Below are 19,946 nucleotides of genomic sequence, written 5' to 3' on the forward strand. Positions count from 1 at the left end.
GCCTTTTTAATTAAATTTTTTTTTTTTTTCTTTTCCACCGCTACTCTTAAAAATTTCCAACCAAACCAGCTCCTCGCTTTTAGTAATAATGCTCAAACACCAACTCCTCGTCAGCCCGGCCGGGCGGACCTTCTCCCCCGTCCCATTAGGCTGGAAGTGACGCAGCCGGATTTGCCTTCAAAAATTGCCGGCGGCGGCGGCGGGTAGGAGGCGGTGGGCAGGGCCGGGGCGGGCCCAGCGCCGCTGCAGGAGGAAGGGGGCGGAAGAACTGAAGGGCTCGTGGCTGGTTGCTGCCGGGAGCCGCCGCCGCAGGTGCGAGCTGCGGAGAAGAGTAAGTGAGCGAGAGGGGCCCGCGGGGTCCGTCCCGGCCCTCACGGACAGGCGGGCCCGGGGCGGGGGGCGATGGCCGCGCCAGGCGGGGCCACCCCGAGCGTTCCCGGGCACGGGCGGGCTCCGGCCCGCGGCCGGGGGGTGAGGGGCTGCGGGGGTTGCTGTCGCGACAGCCGTGACTGTGGCCACGGAGCTCATGATATCAGGGCTGCGGCTCACACGTGCTCGGCGCCTCACGGGCATCGCCGTCGGGGGCTGTCCGCAGGTGTGCGGCCGGCGCTCCCGGGCTCCGCAACCCGCCTGGGTGGGCTCCTGGCGCTGCTGGCACTGGCAGCTCTGCTTCCTAAGTCTCCCTTCACCCTCCACCTGCTTTCTTGGTTGGGGGTTTCTTGTTAATCTGCCATAATGCAAGTTTTCTCTCCAGACAGAGAGAAGCTGCGGAAGCAGTTTCAGATATCTGTTCAGCCGCGGACCTCTCTAAAGTTCCAGAGAAATTTGTTAATTTAACATTAATCATCAAAAAGAATGCCAGCCCCCATGAAGTGGGGAGAAAGTAGTCTGTTTAATAAAGCCTCCTGAAAGGCTTAGCCTGGAAAACATAAAATCACAAGCCACCACTGTTCCATCTCGCCATCTCTACCTAGTGATTGATTTTTTTAAATGTTTTTTTTATTTTGCACAAACTTCGAGCCATGCTTATGTTTGTGGCTGCTGGTGGTTCTGCTACCGTTACTGTTAAATACAGCAACTGCGTGAGAACCATTTTGTTTAGTGTCCAGTAAGTCTGGCACCTCTTTTTCCCAAGTAATCAACATAATCACTTGTTGATACCAAATGTTGCTGGCCATGGATGTTATGAAGAGTGTTAAAGGTGGAAGGGAACTCAGAAATTATGCAGGCCATCGTGCCATCAGTTAAAAACTGATTCCTGAAAGCTGTTACTTTTTCTCATCTGGCTTGCCAGGAGAGCTTTGCAAATATTACACAGTTGCTTTGATGTCAGAGCCTGTATAGCAGGCTGAAATAATGGAAACATGTGCTCTCTGCCAAAATTCAGGCTCTGGCTTAGTCCAGACATTAAGTAAGGTTGGAGCAAAGAACCTCTTGGAAGTATTTTCCACGTGTGGCTTGTGCTGTTCTTCAAGTCAGCACGTCCACCACAGTAATTGGCACAGTCCAGTGTTAATATTCACTTTTAATATCTGCATATCACTCTCTTATTTTTTAAAGTTTGGGAGATTTCCTTGTGTTACAGGATTGATGTAGTGTTCCTGGATTCTAGCATATGACTATGAGCAGGAATTACTTACAGTCATTTCTCCTAACGATTTCCTGAAGTTATTGTGGAAAACACGAAGTATCCCCAGTGTTTACTTGATAATGGTTTGGCTGGCTATTCTCACAAGCTGTGAGGATCTTGAACTTTTGTTAGGTTCAACCCTTGTCTGTTCTATACTCTAGAAATACTTTAGGTCCTTGGAGCAAATGGTAAAATGCATTTTGTAACTAGAGATGGGTTAATTTCAGGGAACCTTATATACTCACAGCTGGTGTGAAGAGTGATTATTCTTGTTGTGAAGTCTTGCATGTTTGTATACAGTGAAGAATTAAACTTGCAGGAAAAAGTGCTTAGGTTATTTTCCTTATATCCTGTTCACTGTAAACTTTGAGCTCTTCACTGTCTCAGCGGCTGTTGGAACACAGATAACTTCACTGGTCATGATTCATGGAAAGGTCGTGGCTGATAAGTGCAGACCTGCTGCTTTGACATCCTGTTACGTGATAGCACCAAGTATTTGTAAACACATGTGATATTGCTAAGTATTTGTAAATACTTAAAAAATTATTAAGTAGTGCAGGATTAATTTCGTGAGAATTTTAATCCCTTCAGTGCTGGTTTAACTCCGGATTTGTGTGTAGGCACGCCTCTCCCACGTCCTCCACCCTGCTGAGCTGCCCCAGTATGTTGTGACCTTCTGCCACAAACTTCCATTTGCTTCCAGATTAGTACTCTAACTCTTCTTTTTCCCCCTGCTTTACCATCTTCACTTACAAGTGCAGCAGACCCATGGACTCTCATTAGTGTATCAGCTCTGACACTGCCTGAAGTCAAGTGGCAGCAGCAGTGGCATGTCCAGACATAAGCAGAACCAGCAGCTTTTGCTGCCTCACTTGTACTCAAGAGCCTTCTATTTGGAAGCCACTTCAAGCTCTTCTGCTCTCATGAGTCAAGATGAAGTAACAAATTAAGTTTGTTTTCTAGTTTAAACCAAATTATGCTGCATTTTCAATAGCACTGATAGAAGAGATAGATTCCAATAACGTTGTAAACTTGAGTGTGCACCTTCTTTTTTTCTTTCTTTTCTTCCCAGGAGTTCCTAGCTTCTGCTTATGTGTCTGTTTCTACATTCTGTCCTTACCTTCTCTGCCCTTTCTAACCTGAAAATGTCATTGGCTCTTTTATTATGTGCAGTGCTATCCTTTTGGTCCTGAGCTTTCATATGTTTCTGACTTAGCCTCTTTAGTTTTGTTGTTTTGTTTTTTTTTTATTTTTAATTCTAGTTATTTTCATATTTCCAGATGAAAGCAATTCTTACAAACTTGTTTTTTCTTTTTCTGTATACATAAAACTGCTGCTTTGCTTGGATTGCTCTACAGCATTCAGTGAAAAAAAAAGTTACCTCTGACTTCTCTGTGTATTTAAAAGTTTAGTTTTGTTTCAGTAACTTGCTATTACTTGAATTTTAAAATGTCTATTAGCATCTTGCTCAACTTGTGATTTCAGTAGTATTAGTCATAGGTTTGAATTCTCAGGACAGACAAACAGGTGTATCTGGTAGGATGAGCAGGAGTAGAAAAGCTTGCTCCTAAATACAGCAGGGAAAACTTTGTTAACATCTGTGTGATGATCCATACAGCAGTTGACAAACATCTTCAGGCTCTTTCTCCTGAGGTTAAAACCAACAAAACTCCCAAGCCAATCCCTGTCTCCAAAGCCGAATTAGCCTGGGATATGTTAATCTTTGTAGTTGGTGGTCACATTAACTGTATCAGCTTGTAGACATCGTGGCCAGCTGGGTGAGTCTCTGGCCGGAGTGCAATGACACCGTGTAGGTTCTGTGGTAGCAGGGTTCCTGCTCACCCCCATGGGTCCCCTCTGCAGGGATGGGTGTGGGCTCTCAGAGGCCTGTCTTCAGCTCCCCTGCTGCCACAGTTCTGCTGTTCTGGACTGAAAATTTTGACAGCAGCTATTTGCTCCAAGGGAAGCTAGGGAAGGAAGAGGAAGGAAGCAAAAAAAGAAGAGGATGTTGGCTAAGGAATGCCTGAGCTGTGTTTCTGTGCATGAAACTGCTTGGGAAGGGGATAGAAAAAGGAGTGAAAGCCCTAAAATGTTTTATTTGTACTTAACAGCCCCTCTTTACAATGGAGGGCTCACATTTTAACAATAGATTGGCAGGTGTGTGCAGAGAGTGGCTTCTGAAACCTCTGATAATGTGTCTGAACTCGACCCTGACCTGGTCTTGAAATATATTCCGTCCTAAGTCTGTTTATTGCGCATGTGAATTTCTTTAAATAGTTGATCTGTATCAAGTATGCTTCATCCTAGGGCTTAGCTGGAATTGCTTGTCTGCAGTTGCTTCTTTCTGGCACTGGGTACAGGTACCAAAGTGAGAGGAGGATGACTCTCTTGCAGGCTTGTTTTTTTTGCCAATTTTAATGTTTTCTGTGCCTGGTTGGGAAATTATGAGGAGGGTGGGGAAATTCATGGTGTGTAAGAGACAAGAAAAGTGGAGACAGTACGAGCATCTTAGAGAAGAAGGGGATGGGGTGTATAAGACACTGACAGCAATGTGGGACATTGTCGACAGTGGCACTGTAAAGAATGAATCTACTACTGCTGCTTCTACTTATACTGTACTTGCATAAATAATATTTCTGTGCTATTCTAATCTAAAAACACAGATTCTGTTAGTGCTGCAAAGTGGAAGTAGTCACAGCCTGTGATGTTTGCTCCAAAAAAGCACAAACAAGCACCAATGACAGGGAAAACCAGCATGGCTTGAACAATATGTTAAATAAAATGGGTTGTTACACACTAAATGTTTAATTGTGGCTTTTGCTTTACCTTTCAGTGATAGCTTAAATAGCCTTGATGTTTTTAAGGGGTTTCTTTTTAGGTGTAAGAATGAAGGTGATAGGAAGGTGCAAGCTGGGTGCTTGGCAAAATCAGGCTATTAAAACTCACATGCACAGAAGGTTAAGGCAAAAAAAAAAAATTAACGAAACATCATGCATTAGGAAGAAGAGTTTTGATTTATTGCTTGTTTGGTGCTTTTTGTGTTCTTTTTAAACCACATAGCACAGGCCAGGCACAGTAAAATACTAATTTATCTTACAGTAGAATAAAGTGATAAGGAGAGTATGCAATTGTGACTTGTAATAATGCATTTTAATCTGCATATCTTACATCAACTTTTTGAGAGAACCTCCATGACAAGAAAGAAAGCTGTGACATGAAAAGTTTAATTTCTTCTAATAGAACATTAATTATCTTTTAATATATATGACATTCATTTTAGACCTTTTTATTTTAGCCAGTATTTTCTCAGCTTCTATCTTTTGATATGCCAAATGTGGTAATAAGCATATGACAATACTTGCAAAAATTTGTTTCAGTATTTGGGGGTTTTTTTACTTCCTTAATATTTCCTGTTTTCTTTTCCAGCTTCATGTTGAACATGAGCCTTGTTATGATCATTGAGAATGTGAAGTTGGCCCGTGAATATGCCTTACTGGGAAATTATGACTCTGCAATGGTCTACTACCAGGGAGTTCTTGACCAAATGAATAAGTATCTGTACTCTGTGAGAGATACCTACCTGCAACAGAAGTGGCAGCAGGTAAATAGCACTTTCCTGGGATGTTTTGAGGGAAAAACATTGAAGTAGCAAGAACTGCCTATCTTATTGTAAAAAAAATACAAAAAGACTTACCCCATTCTCTCATAAACTAGTGTTGTTATATATAGGCTTCTTTTTTTTTGTTATATAGACTTGTTTAAATCATCTTTATGCCTTCTTTGTCTGTCATTGCCAGAAGAGTCAATGGAATGTGGCTCTGAGGAGCCAGTGCACTGTCTGTTCTGACAACTATGCTGATGAGTACCCGTTACGCTCAAGATTTTTAGCCTGGTATCATTCAGGTCTTATTTCCCTCAATGTTTTAGTGGGATTAAGGTCCTTAATAGCAAGTTGATAATTTGTCCTCAACAGAAACCCTCTTTTTTTCCATTGATTCCATTTCTAACTCTTCCTGTTAGGTTGATACTTTTGATTGATATTTACCAGTTTCATCTGCAAAATTTATCAAAAATCTCTTTGATGTTAAGTCCAAAATCTCTTTCTTTGTTTTTTAAATGTGCTGAGGAAGGCAGAAAAACTTCCTTAATATCTAATGTACGTAATTCTTGTTTATTGATGTAGAATTAGGTAGCTCGTTAAACCCTGTGGAATCCATCCAGGCATTACAACGGCTTGAACAGAGGACTGTTACAAACTTATTTCCAATGTGCATAATCTGCCTTTTTTTTTCTTTTAAAAATCAGGTTTGGCAGGAGATAAGTGTGGAAGCTAAGCATGTGAAAGATATAATGAAAACACTGGAGAGTTTTAAACTAGACAATACACCATTGAAAGCCTCACAACAAGAATTACCAGCTCATGATGCAGAAGTCTGGTCTTTGCCAGTACCTGCTGAACGAAGGTAAGAGGAAACCTGAAGACTTAAATTAATATTTATCAGGACAAAGTGTACTTTGACTTCAGCCTGTTGTGGTGTAATTCTTGTTCTTGAACTTAGATGTGTAACACTCACACCAGCAGCTTGACACCATTTGTGGTGAAGGAGGTGTCATTTTGAGGAAGTCTAATCCAGAATGTTCTGGAGGTTTTATCTTACATAGTCCTGACTAATGTCAAGCTTCTTTCCCCTACACACTGTTGCCTGAGTTGTTTGGTTTTTCCTTTTGAATTTTTATTTCACTTTTGTTTCTGTTGGCATTAATTAGCTGGTTCAGGATGCTAAAGACATTGTTCTGTGTGTATAGTGGGTTTTTGGTTGGTTGGTTGTTTTGTTTTTTTTTTTTTTTTTGTCTTCTTTTTGAGTAGCTATCTGACCTGGTTCACACGAGGTTCTAACTCATGCCAGTGGTAGCATGAAGGAGGGGACAGGAGTAAATGCAAAGCAGACACAGAACTGCAATTTGACAGAAAGTTAGATTACTTTAGCTGTATTGTCAAATTATTGTTTGTTTGTTAATTTTTTCTAAGCTCCATATTACTTCTACTGATGAAATATACAAAGGAAGGCGCTTGTTTTAAGCAAGTGGACCCTGAGCTCGTAGCACAGGCAAAATGGATTTTTAGTCATTATCTAAAAATATCTGTCTTGTTTCGGGCATACAGATTTTTATCTTGAGCAAAATGGCTTTTCAGTTTGTAACCAGTTGATTTGGTTATGTAGTGCTCACCAGTGGCTTTACACTGAGGCTTTTTGCATATGTTACAACTAATTAGACCTTCGCCAGGACCCAGGAAGCGTCAGTCTGCTCCGTGCAGTGATTGCAGAGGTCACAATAATCGTGTAAGTGCAGCTGTCAGAGGCTCTCACCGTCCATCCTCTCGAAACCCCAATGATAAAGGGAAGGCAGTCCGCAGCCGGGAGAAAAAGGATCAGCAAAACAAAGGAAAAGAGGAAAAGGTAAACTTGCAAATAGCTTCATGGAGTTGAGAAACTCAGTTGTACTCTCTTACTACTGAGTGTATTATAAACTGACATGCCTATAAAATGTTTCTTCTGTTCATGTCAGTGTGCTGATTTGAATCTCACCTTGTAAGATGTCTTTTCTTTGTGCACGGTGTTGGTTATGGATTAATTAAAAATGAATGATAGTTCTAGGAGGTTGGGATCTGGTAAATGTATCTAAAGGTGGGTCCCAAGAGGATGTTTCTAGGCTCTTCTTAGTGGTGCCAAACAGTAGGACAATAGGCAGTGGGCAGAAACTGATGCACGGGAAGCTCCAGCTGAACATGAGGAAGAACTTCTTTACTGTGTGGGTGACAGAGCATTGGAACAGGCTGTCCAGAGAGGGTGTGGAGTGTCCTTCACTGGAGATATGCAAGAACCATCTGGACACAATCCTGTGCCATCTGTTCTGGGATGATGCTGTTTGAGCAGGGAAGTCAGACCAGATGACCCACTGTGGTCTCTTCCAGCCTGACCCATTCTGTGATTCTGTGAAGTGTTTACAGCAACTTGAAGGCAGTTTTTTAAAATGATACCACTGAATTTCTGAAGTAGAGTCTGTTTGAGCTCCTTCACGTAGGACATTCTTGTGGCTTAATTGCTTTGAGTATAATTTAAACCAAGATTGACTTGCCTATTCCAAAACACATCAAGATTTACTTAATCCTTAAATGAGACCCTTGCCTTTTTTTTTTTTTTTTTTTTTTTTGAGATATTCTGCTAGCTTCATACTCTCTTCAGTTGTAAATGAACAAAACCCCAGCATACTTGAGCTATGATCTGTTCTTGGCAATAAGAATGCTTTAATTTTTGCTCTGTACTCTGGTCCACATAAATTTAGCAGATGACCAAGGTAAGAGACCATACAGGAAACAGTAGATTCATAGTTTTCCAGGGCCTAAATAAATCAAATATCCATGCAATAGTTTGTTAGCTTCAGCGACTTTAAGTTGTGGGAAGGTGTCATGGCCTGTGGAGATAGGATAATCTACAAGGGTGGAATTTTTAGCTGTGTAAGATACTACTTTTATTAGGAGATAAATTAGATTGTCTTTGAGTGATAATCCTCTCTCCATCAGAATATACTCACAGAGAGACAGGATAGGTCTCTTTTTCTCTTTTACAGTTGTTCTGTCATCACCAGTGCTTGCTGTTAAATGTATAAAACCAGGGTATGTCTAGCGCATTTTATTTCCTTTCAGTTGCATGGTCTCTGCTGTTTGAGCCCTTTCAGCTATGTAGCTTCTTTGCTTTGACTCTGCTGCAGAGTTGCTTCTCTGCTGTTCATGTCCATGCTTCTGTATCAGTTAATTAGCTCTGGTTTTACCCCTCTGGTCTCCCTGCAGATCACCATTGCTCGTTCTTCATACGGAAGTCATGCGTAATTTTTTTTTTTTGTGTCCCATATACATGGCATATTTATGATAGGTAGAGAATTTGAGATAGTCTGAGTGTGACACTTTGTGGTTCAGTGTTACACATAATTTTTCCCTACTCTGTCTCAGATAATGTCAGGTTTCTGTGAGAGAAGAGGCAGAAACAGTTTCACTGGGATAGGTGTGTGCAGTTTTGATTAGGTACCAAAACAAAGAAACTGCAGCAGTACAACATGCTGGCTTTGGGGAGAAGGGAATGGAACCAGGGCAGTACAGAAATCTGGGTGAAACACACAGATCCATCCTGCAGTGCAGCTGTAATATGATGCTTCATAATTTTCATGCTATTTTATGTTGTCACCTTCTAAAAATATGATGCTGTTATGGACTTGGACTTGAATAATAAAAATTCATTAGTAGCATAACCATTGTTATGTATTTACCTTGTTATATCATTTATATGTAGAACAAATCCACATCTGAGATTTCAGAGTCTGAACCAAAGAAATTTGATAGTACTGGATATGACAAAGATTTAGTAGAAGCTTTGGAAAGAGATATCATTTCTCAGAATCCCAACATTCGATGGTAAGTTTGAGTACTGCTGCTAGTCTCTTGAGTTGTTTGTTTCCTCTCACATCATATGACAAGAATTAAGTATTTTAACAGATACTTAAATATAAAAAGTACATACAGGTTTTCCTTACTGCCTTTAAATAGGCAACTGAACTTCTTATGTAGTTGAATACTTCTAGAGCTCAAAATTTATCTTTTTTTCTACACATAGATTCATATAATAGTTTGGGCTGGATGGAACATCTAAAGATCAACTGAAGCAGTCCCCTGCCATGGCAGGAACATCTTTCTCTAAATCAGGTTGCCTAAAGTCCTGTCCAACTTAGCCATACAAGCTTCTCAAAATTTTTAAGAGTACTAAAATCAAATTTTGAGATACTCTTTTGCATTGTAAAAGTTTCTAATATCTGTCAGTGTCTCTTCATTTGAAAATCTGTTTTGCTACTCTGGGGCATGTCAAGATAGAAAACTGATTAGCAGAGAAGTTACATCAATATAGGAACCCTTCAAAATGTTACTGGATGTAATGTGGCCATTAGTATAAAATATAACTCTGTGCCAGTACCTTTACATAAATGTGTTAAATATTAAACTGTATATAAAGGTCGTTTTGTGTTCCAAATGCTTCCAAGCTTAGGTGGTTTTGTGAGAATTAAATGAGCAAAAATCTGGCAAGTAAAGAAGGCTTTAAAAAAAAACCAAACAGTCCCACAAAACACTTTGTGTGCATGCAACTGTCTTATATTTTAGTTTAGTATTTAAATATATGTTTCAGTTTTTATATTGAATCTTAAATTACAACTTCAGTTTTGAAATTAATTCTTCATGTAGATGTATTTTGAAACCAAAATGTTACTCGGGCACATGCTGATAAGAGGAATGCCCTGAAAGTTACTTTCAAGGAAATAAGACAGACCTATAAGGTATCTAAGAATTAATACTTTTGTAACTCACAAAAAGAATTCTAAAAAAATCTGTTTAATTCTGCTCGATGTACTAGTCTTCAGCAAGTTGTTCTTGTAACAATGAAATACGGTATTTAAGTTTGAGGGACATCTAACATCAGCAAGACAAGAAAGCATAATTGGTAGTTAGCCTAAGTTTAACCAACCTGCTTTCTTCTCTGCTTGTCTTTCTCTGAATACTAACAGTGGTGCTCTAGTGAAATAGTTCATGGGTTTTTTCTTTTGCATCCATCTGGAGTCTGCCAGGCAGATGTCAGTTGTAGCTGTTACAGGCTTTTGCCATTAGGATGTAAATAATTCTGGAAAATGAATTAGATTTATGAGAGAGGCAACATGTAACAATAAGTTTATTGTGTGGTTTTTGAGCTATGGAGTGATTCTTTTGCCTGCTGTCTGAATCTGTCAAACAACTTTCTTGTCAGGGATGACATTGCTGATTTAGTAGAAGCCAAAAAGCTGCTTAAGGAAGCTGTAGTTTTACCAATGTGGATGCCAGAGTTTTTCAAGGGGATTAGAAGACCGTGGAAGGTATGAAAAAATCTGGTCCTGCGATCCGTAAGTAGGATTTTGAGATTGGATCTTAGCATAACAAGAAATTTCAAATGTTTTACAGTTTAAATAAATTCTTCCTGCATTTTAGTAACAAAATTTATTGTAAATAATAGCAACAAAATAAAGATGTCAGCCGGATACCTGCTCACTGTCTTCAACTACGTGTTTGCGAGTAAGCAGTGATATTCATTATTTACCTTTGAATAACTTTTCAAGGATAAGTTTACATCCAGTAGTTTACTACTATGCTAAAATTCTCTGTTTTGTTTCTTGTCCTAAAAGTGGTTCTTTTTAATTTTAATAGGGTGTGCTGATGGTTGGTCCTCCTGGTACTGGAAAGACCCTCCTAGCAAAAGCTGTAGCCACTGAATGCAAGACAACTTTCTTCAATGTTTCTTCTTCCACACTGACCTCAAAATACAGAGGAGAATCTGAGAAACTTGTTCGTCTACTGTTTGAAATGGTGATTTAAGTTTCTGAATATGAACAGTGAGATAATGAAGCAGAACCACCCCTGGAATGCTGAAACCTTACCAAGGTTTCAAACTCATAGCATACATGAACAGCTCTCCAAGCTTCAAATGCTTGGGCATTTCTGATTTGCCCATTTTAATTTCAAGATTATTTTTAAATGGATTTATAAAAGCTGAAAAATAGGTCATCTTTTATTTTCAGGGTTAGCTTGCTACATTAGAGGTAGCTCACTATAAGCTGGTGAGTGCTGTAGAACATACTTGAATGTAAATCTAAGGACAGAATTAATTGCTTTCTGGGCGAGACCCTTATTTAGGCTGTGCGTTTTGTTGTTTATGTGGGTGTTTTTTTGTTTGTGGTTAAAAGAAGTGGCCTTCCACACTGTAGTTGGCTTCAGAGCACATAATACTTGAAATGGGCTCAGAGAATAGTTGTTTTTTCTCCTATGTGTTGCCAGGTGTGCGTGCAGTGTTTGCTAGGTTGCCCAGTACTGAAGGGGACAGCAGAGTTGCAATTACAGTAATCAGAAAAGGCAGGAAATAAAAGATCTTTTACATTATAGTCTCTTAGGTGGGATCCTGGCTCATTTTATGTGATTGTTCAAAAATGCAGATAACACAGCATCACAACTGCTCTAACACAATAGCTTGTATTATCCTGGATCCTTGTCTTTAAAGGCTCTTGTTTTCAGAAAGGTCAACTGTGAAATAACTGACCTATCTCCTGGACAGGTTCTGTGTCATGGTGTCCCAGCTTAACAGTCATCCTGGCTTTAACTGAAATATTACTCAAGCATTCTGTGATGCCTTTCACAGTTAAAAATGTTACTCCTAATGTGGGAAACTGCCTGTAGCTTATGAAATTGTTTGTATATAGCTCTAACAACTAGAGGAATTTGCCAAAAGCTCTTCTACTCAAACACTCTGAATGAATGCACGGCTGCTCCGTACCTGAGTGCTAGGGCCCAAGAGAGGGAAGGGTGGGGATCATTTGATACTTAGAGGCTGGGGCAAATACATGACTGCTCAGCTCTGAATATGCTGCTGCTTCTTTAGTGGGAGTGAACTGCTATTTCAGCTTCTGCTTTATCTTTTGCTTTCTTCAGGCTCGATTCTATGCCCCAACAACCATATTCATTGATGAGATAGACTCCATCTGTAGCCGCAGGGGAACTTCGGAGGAGCATGAAGCCAGCCGACGTGTGAAGGCAGAACTACTAGTTCAAATGGATGGTAAACAATCTGATCACTGGGAACTGCTGGACTGACGGAAACTTGAGGGACCAAAAAAAAATCAAAAAGAAAACAAAAAAAATCCCCAAATTTCATTCTTCAGAAGCACTTTTTTGAAAGCCCTACATGAAATAGGGGTTAAAAGCTACAAGTGACATTCTTTAACAGTCTTTTGGCCTCTGAGTTATGATCTTGTATTAGTGACCCAGAATAAGGAAAATTCAGTGGAAAATACAGGATTTCAAAAGAGGAGGAGAAAAATACCCCGCTTCTCTGTCTTTGCTTGGCATATCACTCACTTCTTCAAAATTAAGTAAAAAATGGTTCAAAAGAACTGTTACTTGTTTGTATTTAAACTTCAAAGGCAGCTTAAGGCTAAAGAAATTAAGGCACTTAATTTCTTTGGGATCTCTTTTTCTCCTAAAAATATAAACAAGTGGAGATCTTCTGCTTTATAGAAGTGGTTGGGAGAGTTTTCATTTTAAAACACTGAGTTCACTACAGATATGTGGGTAATATTTCACAAATCAACAAAGTTCAAAAGTAGGTAACAATGCAGAGTTGCTATAGAGGCATCCATTTTATATTCTGGGGTGCAGAGAGAAGGAAAGGAACTACTGAGAAATGCTAATCTGTGGACTGATTTGTGATAGAATTCCATGAGTCAGAAGGTTTGCGTATTTATTTCTCGTTCTCTGATGTTGGTACCCTTTTATTTTTGTCTTTAAAGAGCAACAGAGCTCTAATACTGTTCTCATATCAAGTGTGTACATAATCTGATTTTATTAGTAAGAACTATTTGAATCCTTTTACTTGGGCATTCATAAGTGGTGTTTTATATGCAGACTCCCGGGCAGACTAGGTACAATGGCTACCCCAGAGCCCAATCCTGTTGTTTTAAGTAAAAACACTAGATACAGAGGGTAGCAACTTCAACAAAATTAGCTTCTTCCTGGTGTAGTAGATCCATAGTATTTAGAAACTGAGGTGGTCTGTCTTTAAGAAGTTGTGATTTAGTCCACCACATTTAAAGATTCACTTCAGCAGTTTATACAGTCCACCTGTACATATGAAACCTTTGGCTGGACTTTGGAAGGGAAGACATCTTGTAGGGGAGTCATGCTGCTTTTGTGTGGCTGTTGGTGAATACTGAGGGGGATGTAGTTTTTTTGTGTGGTGATGGTGGTGTGTTTTGTGTCTTCAAATGCTGCTCCAAGATGTTGAAGTGAAAATTGAACCCCTGTTGCGGCAGAAGTGCAAACAACTCTGCTGTAAAACCATTCTAGCTGTGATAGAGAGGAACTTCCTGATCTGAGCAGTGGCCTATGCCCCTGCTGCTGTTTAAACCAAGCTTCCCATTTATGCTTGCAGGCTGTCATGGAGAGGAAAAAGCAAACTCTGTTGCACTTCATGATTCTATTATCCTTAGCCTCATTAATGTGCAATAGAATATCTGCTTTAATACTGCGGAACTGTTTACTCTGTACATGACATTTTTTTAAAAAATATGTATATTTTACTCCCTCTTTTCTCCACTGCAGGTGTTGGGGGGGCTACTGAAAATGATGATCCTTCGAAGATGGTCATGGTACTTGCTGCTACTAATTTTCCTTGGGATATTGATGAAGCCCTAAGACGGAGACTAGAAAAGAGAATTTACATTCCTTTGCCATCAGGTAGGAAGAATCGGAGAGAGGAGTGGCTAAAAATTTCAAAATCTAAACTTTATCAACATTCCTTAAGTTTTGATCACTTGGTTTAAAAATCTAATTGATACACGTATGCAATTTCACTTACAGATTCAGGACCAGCTTAAATCTAAACATGAACATTTATTCTTGTAGCAATTACAGCACCCTTTTTCTCATTCTTCCCTCTTATCCTCCTATCAATTTATTATTTATCTTCAGAAGGCAAATTGTACAGACTCAGTTTTCTTTTCTGTGATTAGCCAAAGGTAGAGAGGAACTCCTAAAAATAAATCTGCGGGAGCTGGAACTGGCTGATGATGTTGACCTTGCAAACATAGCCGAGAAAATGGAGGGTTATTCAGGTGCAGACATTACCAATGTGTGCAGGTAAGTTGACATTCCATCATTTGTGTTATTACTGATGCAAACTTTGGGAAAACTGTTTGTAAAGTAACCAGTTTACATGATTAAAATTACTGGATAAAAATGGACTGTAACTTGTCTTTTGTGTATGGCTAAAAGGTGAAATACTGCATTAATATTTACCTAAATTTCCATTTGAAGCGTAGTAATCTAATAAGCTGTGATTTAGGTAAAATTCTTATATAGACTAAATTCCATGCATGAGGACTATCCAGAGGATGGTAAACTTTTTAACTTGCAGAGTTGTAGTCATTCTGCTTGGGCTATATGATTTCTGCAGAAATCCGTATGTAAGAGGACAAGTGATAGAGGCTGGAATAACTGAAGTAAAAACACGGAGTTTTCTTCCTTCATGGCATGGAAAGGGTGTAGAGTCGTGTGATGGTACAAGAGCAGTTGTACCATCTCAGCACATTGGTTCTTGTGATGAGACTGACTAAAGTTTTTGCTACCTCCTTCATTTCCCTGTCTTCTCTGTGCTGCTGGCATACAGTTGTTTGTGGGCCTATTCTCTAGCCTAGATTCTTGAAATAATTGACTAAAAATATCTTCCAATTCTTCCCTTATATTTTCTTTGAAAAATTGGACAGGGAAGGGGAGGACTGCTCTATTAAGAGACACGTGCCAGTTGTCTGTTTACATTAAAGCACTTGGCCAACTCTGAGATCTGCAGTACGGGACAGAGAACTGAGGCTGCTTAGGATGCTGTTGTCATCTGATAAGCATCTGTGTAACGCTGCTTTCAGGCTCCAGAGGTAGCACTGAAGTGTGGCAGGGCAAGGCTTGAGCTCCTGGTTGTTCCAGCCCAGCTTTTGTGGGGCTGTGCTTCAAGCAGGCTGAGAGAGCTGGAGTAAAAGCACCTCCTGGCTACTTCCTCAAATGCGGATCCGTTTCTTGCCTAGATTCTTAACACGGCTCTGCAGACACGTGTCAGCACAGCTGAGAGGACAATGTGCTGTGCCACAGGGATGAAAACAAGTAGCCTGTACACAAAGCTGCCATCAAAGCCTCTGTCAGCAGGGCCACTGCAGGCTGAGCTAAAAGTTTGGAGCCTCAGTATGGTTTCCTGAACAAACCTTGCAACCTTGCGCAGTGTCTGGGAAAAGAATGGTACGTTAGTTGCTGTGGATCTGTGTTGTGGAGATTTGTTTCATTTGTAGGTTTGTGAGATGAATTTCTTTTGATCAGTCTTGGTTCTGCTTTGAAAGGAGTTTGTGTTAATAGGTTCATGTTCTATGAAAGTTTATTTGGTCTGCTGCTTTGTGCATTTTAGCTGCAGTTTGTCTCCTCCAGTCTGTTCAGTGTTTGTTGTTTGTAATTAATTCTATACTGAATATCAAAACATTTATTTTGGAAATTAAAATACTTGTAATGTTTTACAGTGAATTTTATGTGTGTTTGTGCACAATTACTTTTGATTTTTTTAACCAAAGCCCCTTTGTACAAATACTATTAAACAAAAAGAAAAGGCAAACAGATTAAAAAACCACAGAAACATCTGAACCTTCTATTTGTGGCAGTCTCTGAAGTGATGACTGAGGTGGCAGCAAGCAGAAATCCAGATGAACTGGGATTTGGATGTACATTGTTTGAAATCACTAAGAAAGTACTCATATTAGGCTGTGTATTTACGCTTTGTTCATGGTGTCAGGAGAAATAGCTCTTGGATATGATTGTTTCATTTATATTGAGACAAAAAGATGGGAATAATTTAGAAGTTCTTTTTTATGGTTCAGGCTCTCAATATATAAGCATAGTAAAATTCAAACCTGTATGCTATGACTGTCCTTGCTAGTGACACAAGCAAAACATAGGTGGACAAAGAACTCTGGTTTAGTGAAATGACCCTCCTATCTTAAAGAATTTGAGGCAAAGTCCAAAGTTTGCTGAGCCAGAATTAAAACCAGTCAGAGGTAACAAACACTAGAGTTCCTAGCAGTCAGCATGTAACCAAGGGGAAATGAAGGTGAATGTTCCATTTTAAAATGACATTCAGGAAATAAAAAATGCATCCAAATTGCAGATTAGATGTGAGTATGAACTAACTTTGAATTGTTGTTTTGAGTGGACTGTCAATGTTGAAAACCCTTTAGAACAGAACTGGCACCTGCTGTATCTTCTAGTGGGTGGCTGCTTGTTTTTTGAATAGAGTTTTGGTGCTTCTCCAGGCACTAAGAGTGCATTTGAGAAAGCACCAGGAGTTCAGTTTGGAGTGACTATCCATGAAATGACTTTACAAAAGGAAGTGGTGGCAGCTGCACTTCAGTTCTGCCAGTGTGTTAAGGTATGATGCGGTTGTTGGTTGGCTGGATTGTTTTTGCTGGACTTTTTTTTTAACTGCTGTCTGGAAGCAAATTAGATGAATGGAATGTCCCCCCCACCCCACTGTGTAACAGTAGCTTGTGGTTTACACATGATGTTGTAGCAGTGAAGCATGGTGATACTTGGTGGAGATGGAGTTCAACAAGGCAACCTTTTGGTTCTGAAATTTTAGTTCCTGTATTAGAAATTTTAATTTATTAATTAACTCTGAGATTAGCTCAGTTGGTCGGAGCATGGTGCTAATACTGTTAGGGTTGTGGGTTTGATCCCTGTACAGGCTGTTCATTTAAGAGTTGGACTTGATGATCCTTGTGGGCCCCTTGCAACTTGGAGTATTCTGTGAATTATTTAGTAAATGTCTGAAGTTTGACAGCTGTGGTTGCCTTGAGCAGGAGGGGATAGTACTGAAACAGAATATGCTCAAACCATTTTTTCTAAATCCTTCCTGAAGGACAACGTGTAAGTTTTTTTTATCTTTGGATTCTTACCTTCTGATATGACACAATATACTATTGTGGTATCACTGAGATTACACTTCCATCTTTTTTACTGCTAGACAGATAAGCTGCATTTTCTTCTTATAAGATACATAACAATGAATTAGCAGGAACTGCAGCCTTTTAGTGTTACTTAATTATCATCTCACCAGCTCATCACCTGCTGCTACCAGATTTACTGCTGGAAATCTAAATGTAGTCAAACCTAACACGAAAGAAAATGACACACTTGTAAAAACACTCAGTGCTCATTAATAAGGGCAGAAGTTTGAGGAGCTACAGACAGAACAGGTTTTGTTATTTAACATTTAGCTCTTCAGTGTACAGGTTGGAGGTAGATACTGTTGACTCCTCTTTGATGTGGGATTCCTGTTCAAACCAGGAAACATTCAAAACTCTCCAGCTGCTCCTTCTATATCTAGGAGGAGTGAAATTGTTATTGCCTCATTCCTGTTTAAAAATACTATAAACAGCAGCTAAACCAGTTTCTTTACCTGTTTTGCCTAGCCTGTGAATAGCAGCTGTTCAGATATCTGGTGAGGATAATGCCATGTTTGAAAAATATGGATAACATGGTATTGTAGCTTGTACAAGCATTTGGAGATCTTCCCATAAAAGTTTACAGTTCTTTATTGAATCTTTTTGAATGCCACAGCTTAATTGGAATGCTGTGTTGAGCCTTTCAAACAACTGAACTCACCATCCTGTATTGAGTAATGATTTTATTTTCTTACCATCCTGACTAGAGATGCATCATTGATGGCTATGAGGAGGCGTATTGAAGGCTTGACACCAGAAGAAATAAGAAATCTTCCCCGAGATGAAATGCACATGCCAACAACTATGGAAGACTTTGAAATAGCTTTGAAGAAAGTTTCTAAATCTGTTTCTGCTGCGGACATTGAGAAATACGAGAAATGGATACTTGAGTTTGGATCATGTTGAGTTGTCTTCTCTCAAAGAAACCACCTTATGTCTTAAAACAGCTTTAGAAGTAATCGGTGATGTGTCAGTGCACTGCGTGCTCTTTTTAACTTTTGTAATTTAAGAGCAACAGGTGTCTAAATAAATTCTTTTCTAAAATGCAAGTTCTGCCTAGCTCTCTTTGAAGTAGCTCAGAAGTCACCTATTTTTCTCAAATGCTGGTGGTATCTGATTTTATTTTTAAGATTTTAAGATTACTTTAATACTAGAACTCCTTTCATCAGAGTATCTACTCTTGAAAAATTGCTGTTGTATCAATAAAACCCCCCAAACTAGCCCTGCTACGTGAGTCAGGGATGCTGAAAACTTGAAAATGGCACAAAACAAGATGCAGTTACACAGATAGTTTTCCTAGCTGATCTTGGAGAGTTCTACCCGTAAACTGTTGTTAAAGAACCTGTGCGAAGTCTGAGACGTGGAACAGTCAATGGAGTCAGTGAAGTTTGAGCAAGGGGTAAAATCATCACAGTTTTACAGTGGCTGTTAAATAAAACTAAAATAACGTCCAGCCAGTGTAAACTAATTCTGTGCAGCCAGCAGTGATGCTGTCACATGTCTAGTTTCCTTGTTAGTCTGAGAAATCAAAAGCTTTCTGGCATTAATTCGGAAGTAGGTGTTTCTTCCTTGACTGTCTGGTACTGTGAGCAGCAAAACACTGGACTGGTGGGTTGGGTCCTGGTTTACACAGTTACTCTGGTAAGGCTGGTTTGATAAGGCAGTGTGTGTTGTGTTTGTGCTCAGCTGATAACCCTGACTTTACAATTGACATAAAATCTAAATTATTGTTTTTCGTTATTAAACTGCTTCTCCGTGCCACTTATTAGCTGAGAATGGTTCTGCAGTTAACTATCCAGGTAATAATTTTAGATTTTGCTGAACACTGGTAATTGTAACTAAATCACCTGTAATTTCTGTCCATCTTCGACTGTTTGGGAAACACTTCTTCCTGCTAGCTCCTCTTAGTGCAGCCAGCTGTAGCTCTGCTTATGGGTAAACTTCATGATTTTTCATAAATCAAATAGGTTTGGATTTGTTCCAGCTGATAGATGCATGCTGTATTAAAGCTGGCTGTGGAATTGCTGTTCATGTGTCTCTTTAGATGCTGCAAGGTAGGTTGGAAGGACAAATGGTAACGCAAAGTTGCAGTCTGAGTAGGAGGCAAGTGCATTTCAGAGACAGAGCTGTGTAAATGCCATGATTGTGAGCATGTTCGTAAATGTGCCTAAAATTCATCACTATGTTGTGATACTGAAAAGAGACTTCCAGCAGTGTCAGTGATGAGAGGCTCATTGAAGACACTGAGATCTTGTAAGAGCTCTGGAATCCCTGGGTTGGACCTGGCATGATGAACCCAGAAATGAAAGGAAAAGGTTGAGGTGAGTATACAGGTATGTACATTTATATGTGTATATTATATACATTTCCAGAATTTACTGGAAATTTACTATTTTCAGATAGCCTTATCTGTTAGAGTGAATAAAAATACTCTATTTTGAAGATGTGGGTACTCTTAATATTTACTTTTTTGTTGGTACGTAAGGATGAGAGTGTAGCTGTCAGCTGTTGTTGCAGGAGATTTCTTCTCATAATTCACTGCAAACAAACCAGAATACTTAACCAGTCTCCCACACAAGAAGGAAGAGTAGGCAAGCTTTGGTCCTTGGCAGCAGTCCATTAAGGGGCCACTTAGACTAAATGTGATATATTTTGAGAGCTCCTA

The 19,946-nt window shown here is 39.6% G+C and overlaps 1 protein-coding gene across 3 annotated transcripts; it reads left to right on the top strand.

Annotated features, from left to right (window-relative positions):
• Positions 1-200: 200 nt before the first annotated feature.
• Positions 201-18,330, top strand: KATNA1 (katanin catalytic subunit A1). 3 transcript variants are annotated; one of them, XM_015620935.2, is made up of 11 exons: positions 201-331; positions 5,057-5,231; positions 5,936-6,093; positions 6,906-7,089; positions 8,977-9,098; positions 10,474-10,579; positions 10,908-11,066; positions 12,183-12,309; positions 13,851-13,985; positions 14,261-14,387; positions 17,989-18,330. In XM_015620935.2, the coding sequence occupies exons 2-11, from the start codon at positions 5,061-5,063 to the stop codon at positions 18,185-18,187; spliced, it is 1,488 nt and encodes a 495-aa protein (XP_015476421.1). In that variant the 5' UTR covers positions 201-331; positions 5,057-5,060; the 3' UTR covers positions 18,188-18,330. The 3 variants fall into 3 exon arrangements, 2 of the variants coding, with proteins under 2 accessions (XP_015476421.1, XP_015476422.1); XR_001520246.2 differs by lacking the exon at positions 201-331 and adding an exon at positions 15,326-15,533 and having other exon boundaries at positions 17,989-18,102; XM_015620936.1 differs by lacking the exon at positions 201-331 and having other exon boundaries at positions 6,917-7,089.
• Positions 18,331-19,946: the final 1,616 nt, after the last annotated feature.

Source organism: Parus major, chromosome 3 (assembly GCF_001522545.3).
Source record: "Parus major isolate Abel chromosome 3, Parus_major1.1, whole genome shotgun sequence".
NCBI classification, from domain to species: Eukaryota; Metazoa; Chordata; class Aves; order Passeriformes; family Paridae; genus Parus; species Parus major.

Excerpts from the sequence above, each read along its gene's own strand:
- KATNA1 (XM_015620935.2), top strand. The coding sequence starts at position 5,061 with ATGTTGAACATGAGCCTTGTTATGATCATTGAGAATGTGAAGTTGGCC. Across the intron at positions 9,099-10,473 it reads CAGAATCCCAACATTCGATG|GGATGACATTGCTGATTTAG; the intron begins GTAAGTTTGAGT and ends CTTTCTTGTCAG. Across the intron at positions 14,388-17,988 it reads GACATTACCAATGTGTGCAG|AGATGCATCATTGATGGCTA; the intron begins GTAAGTTGACAT and ends CATCCTGACTAG.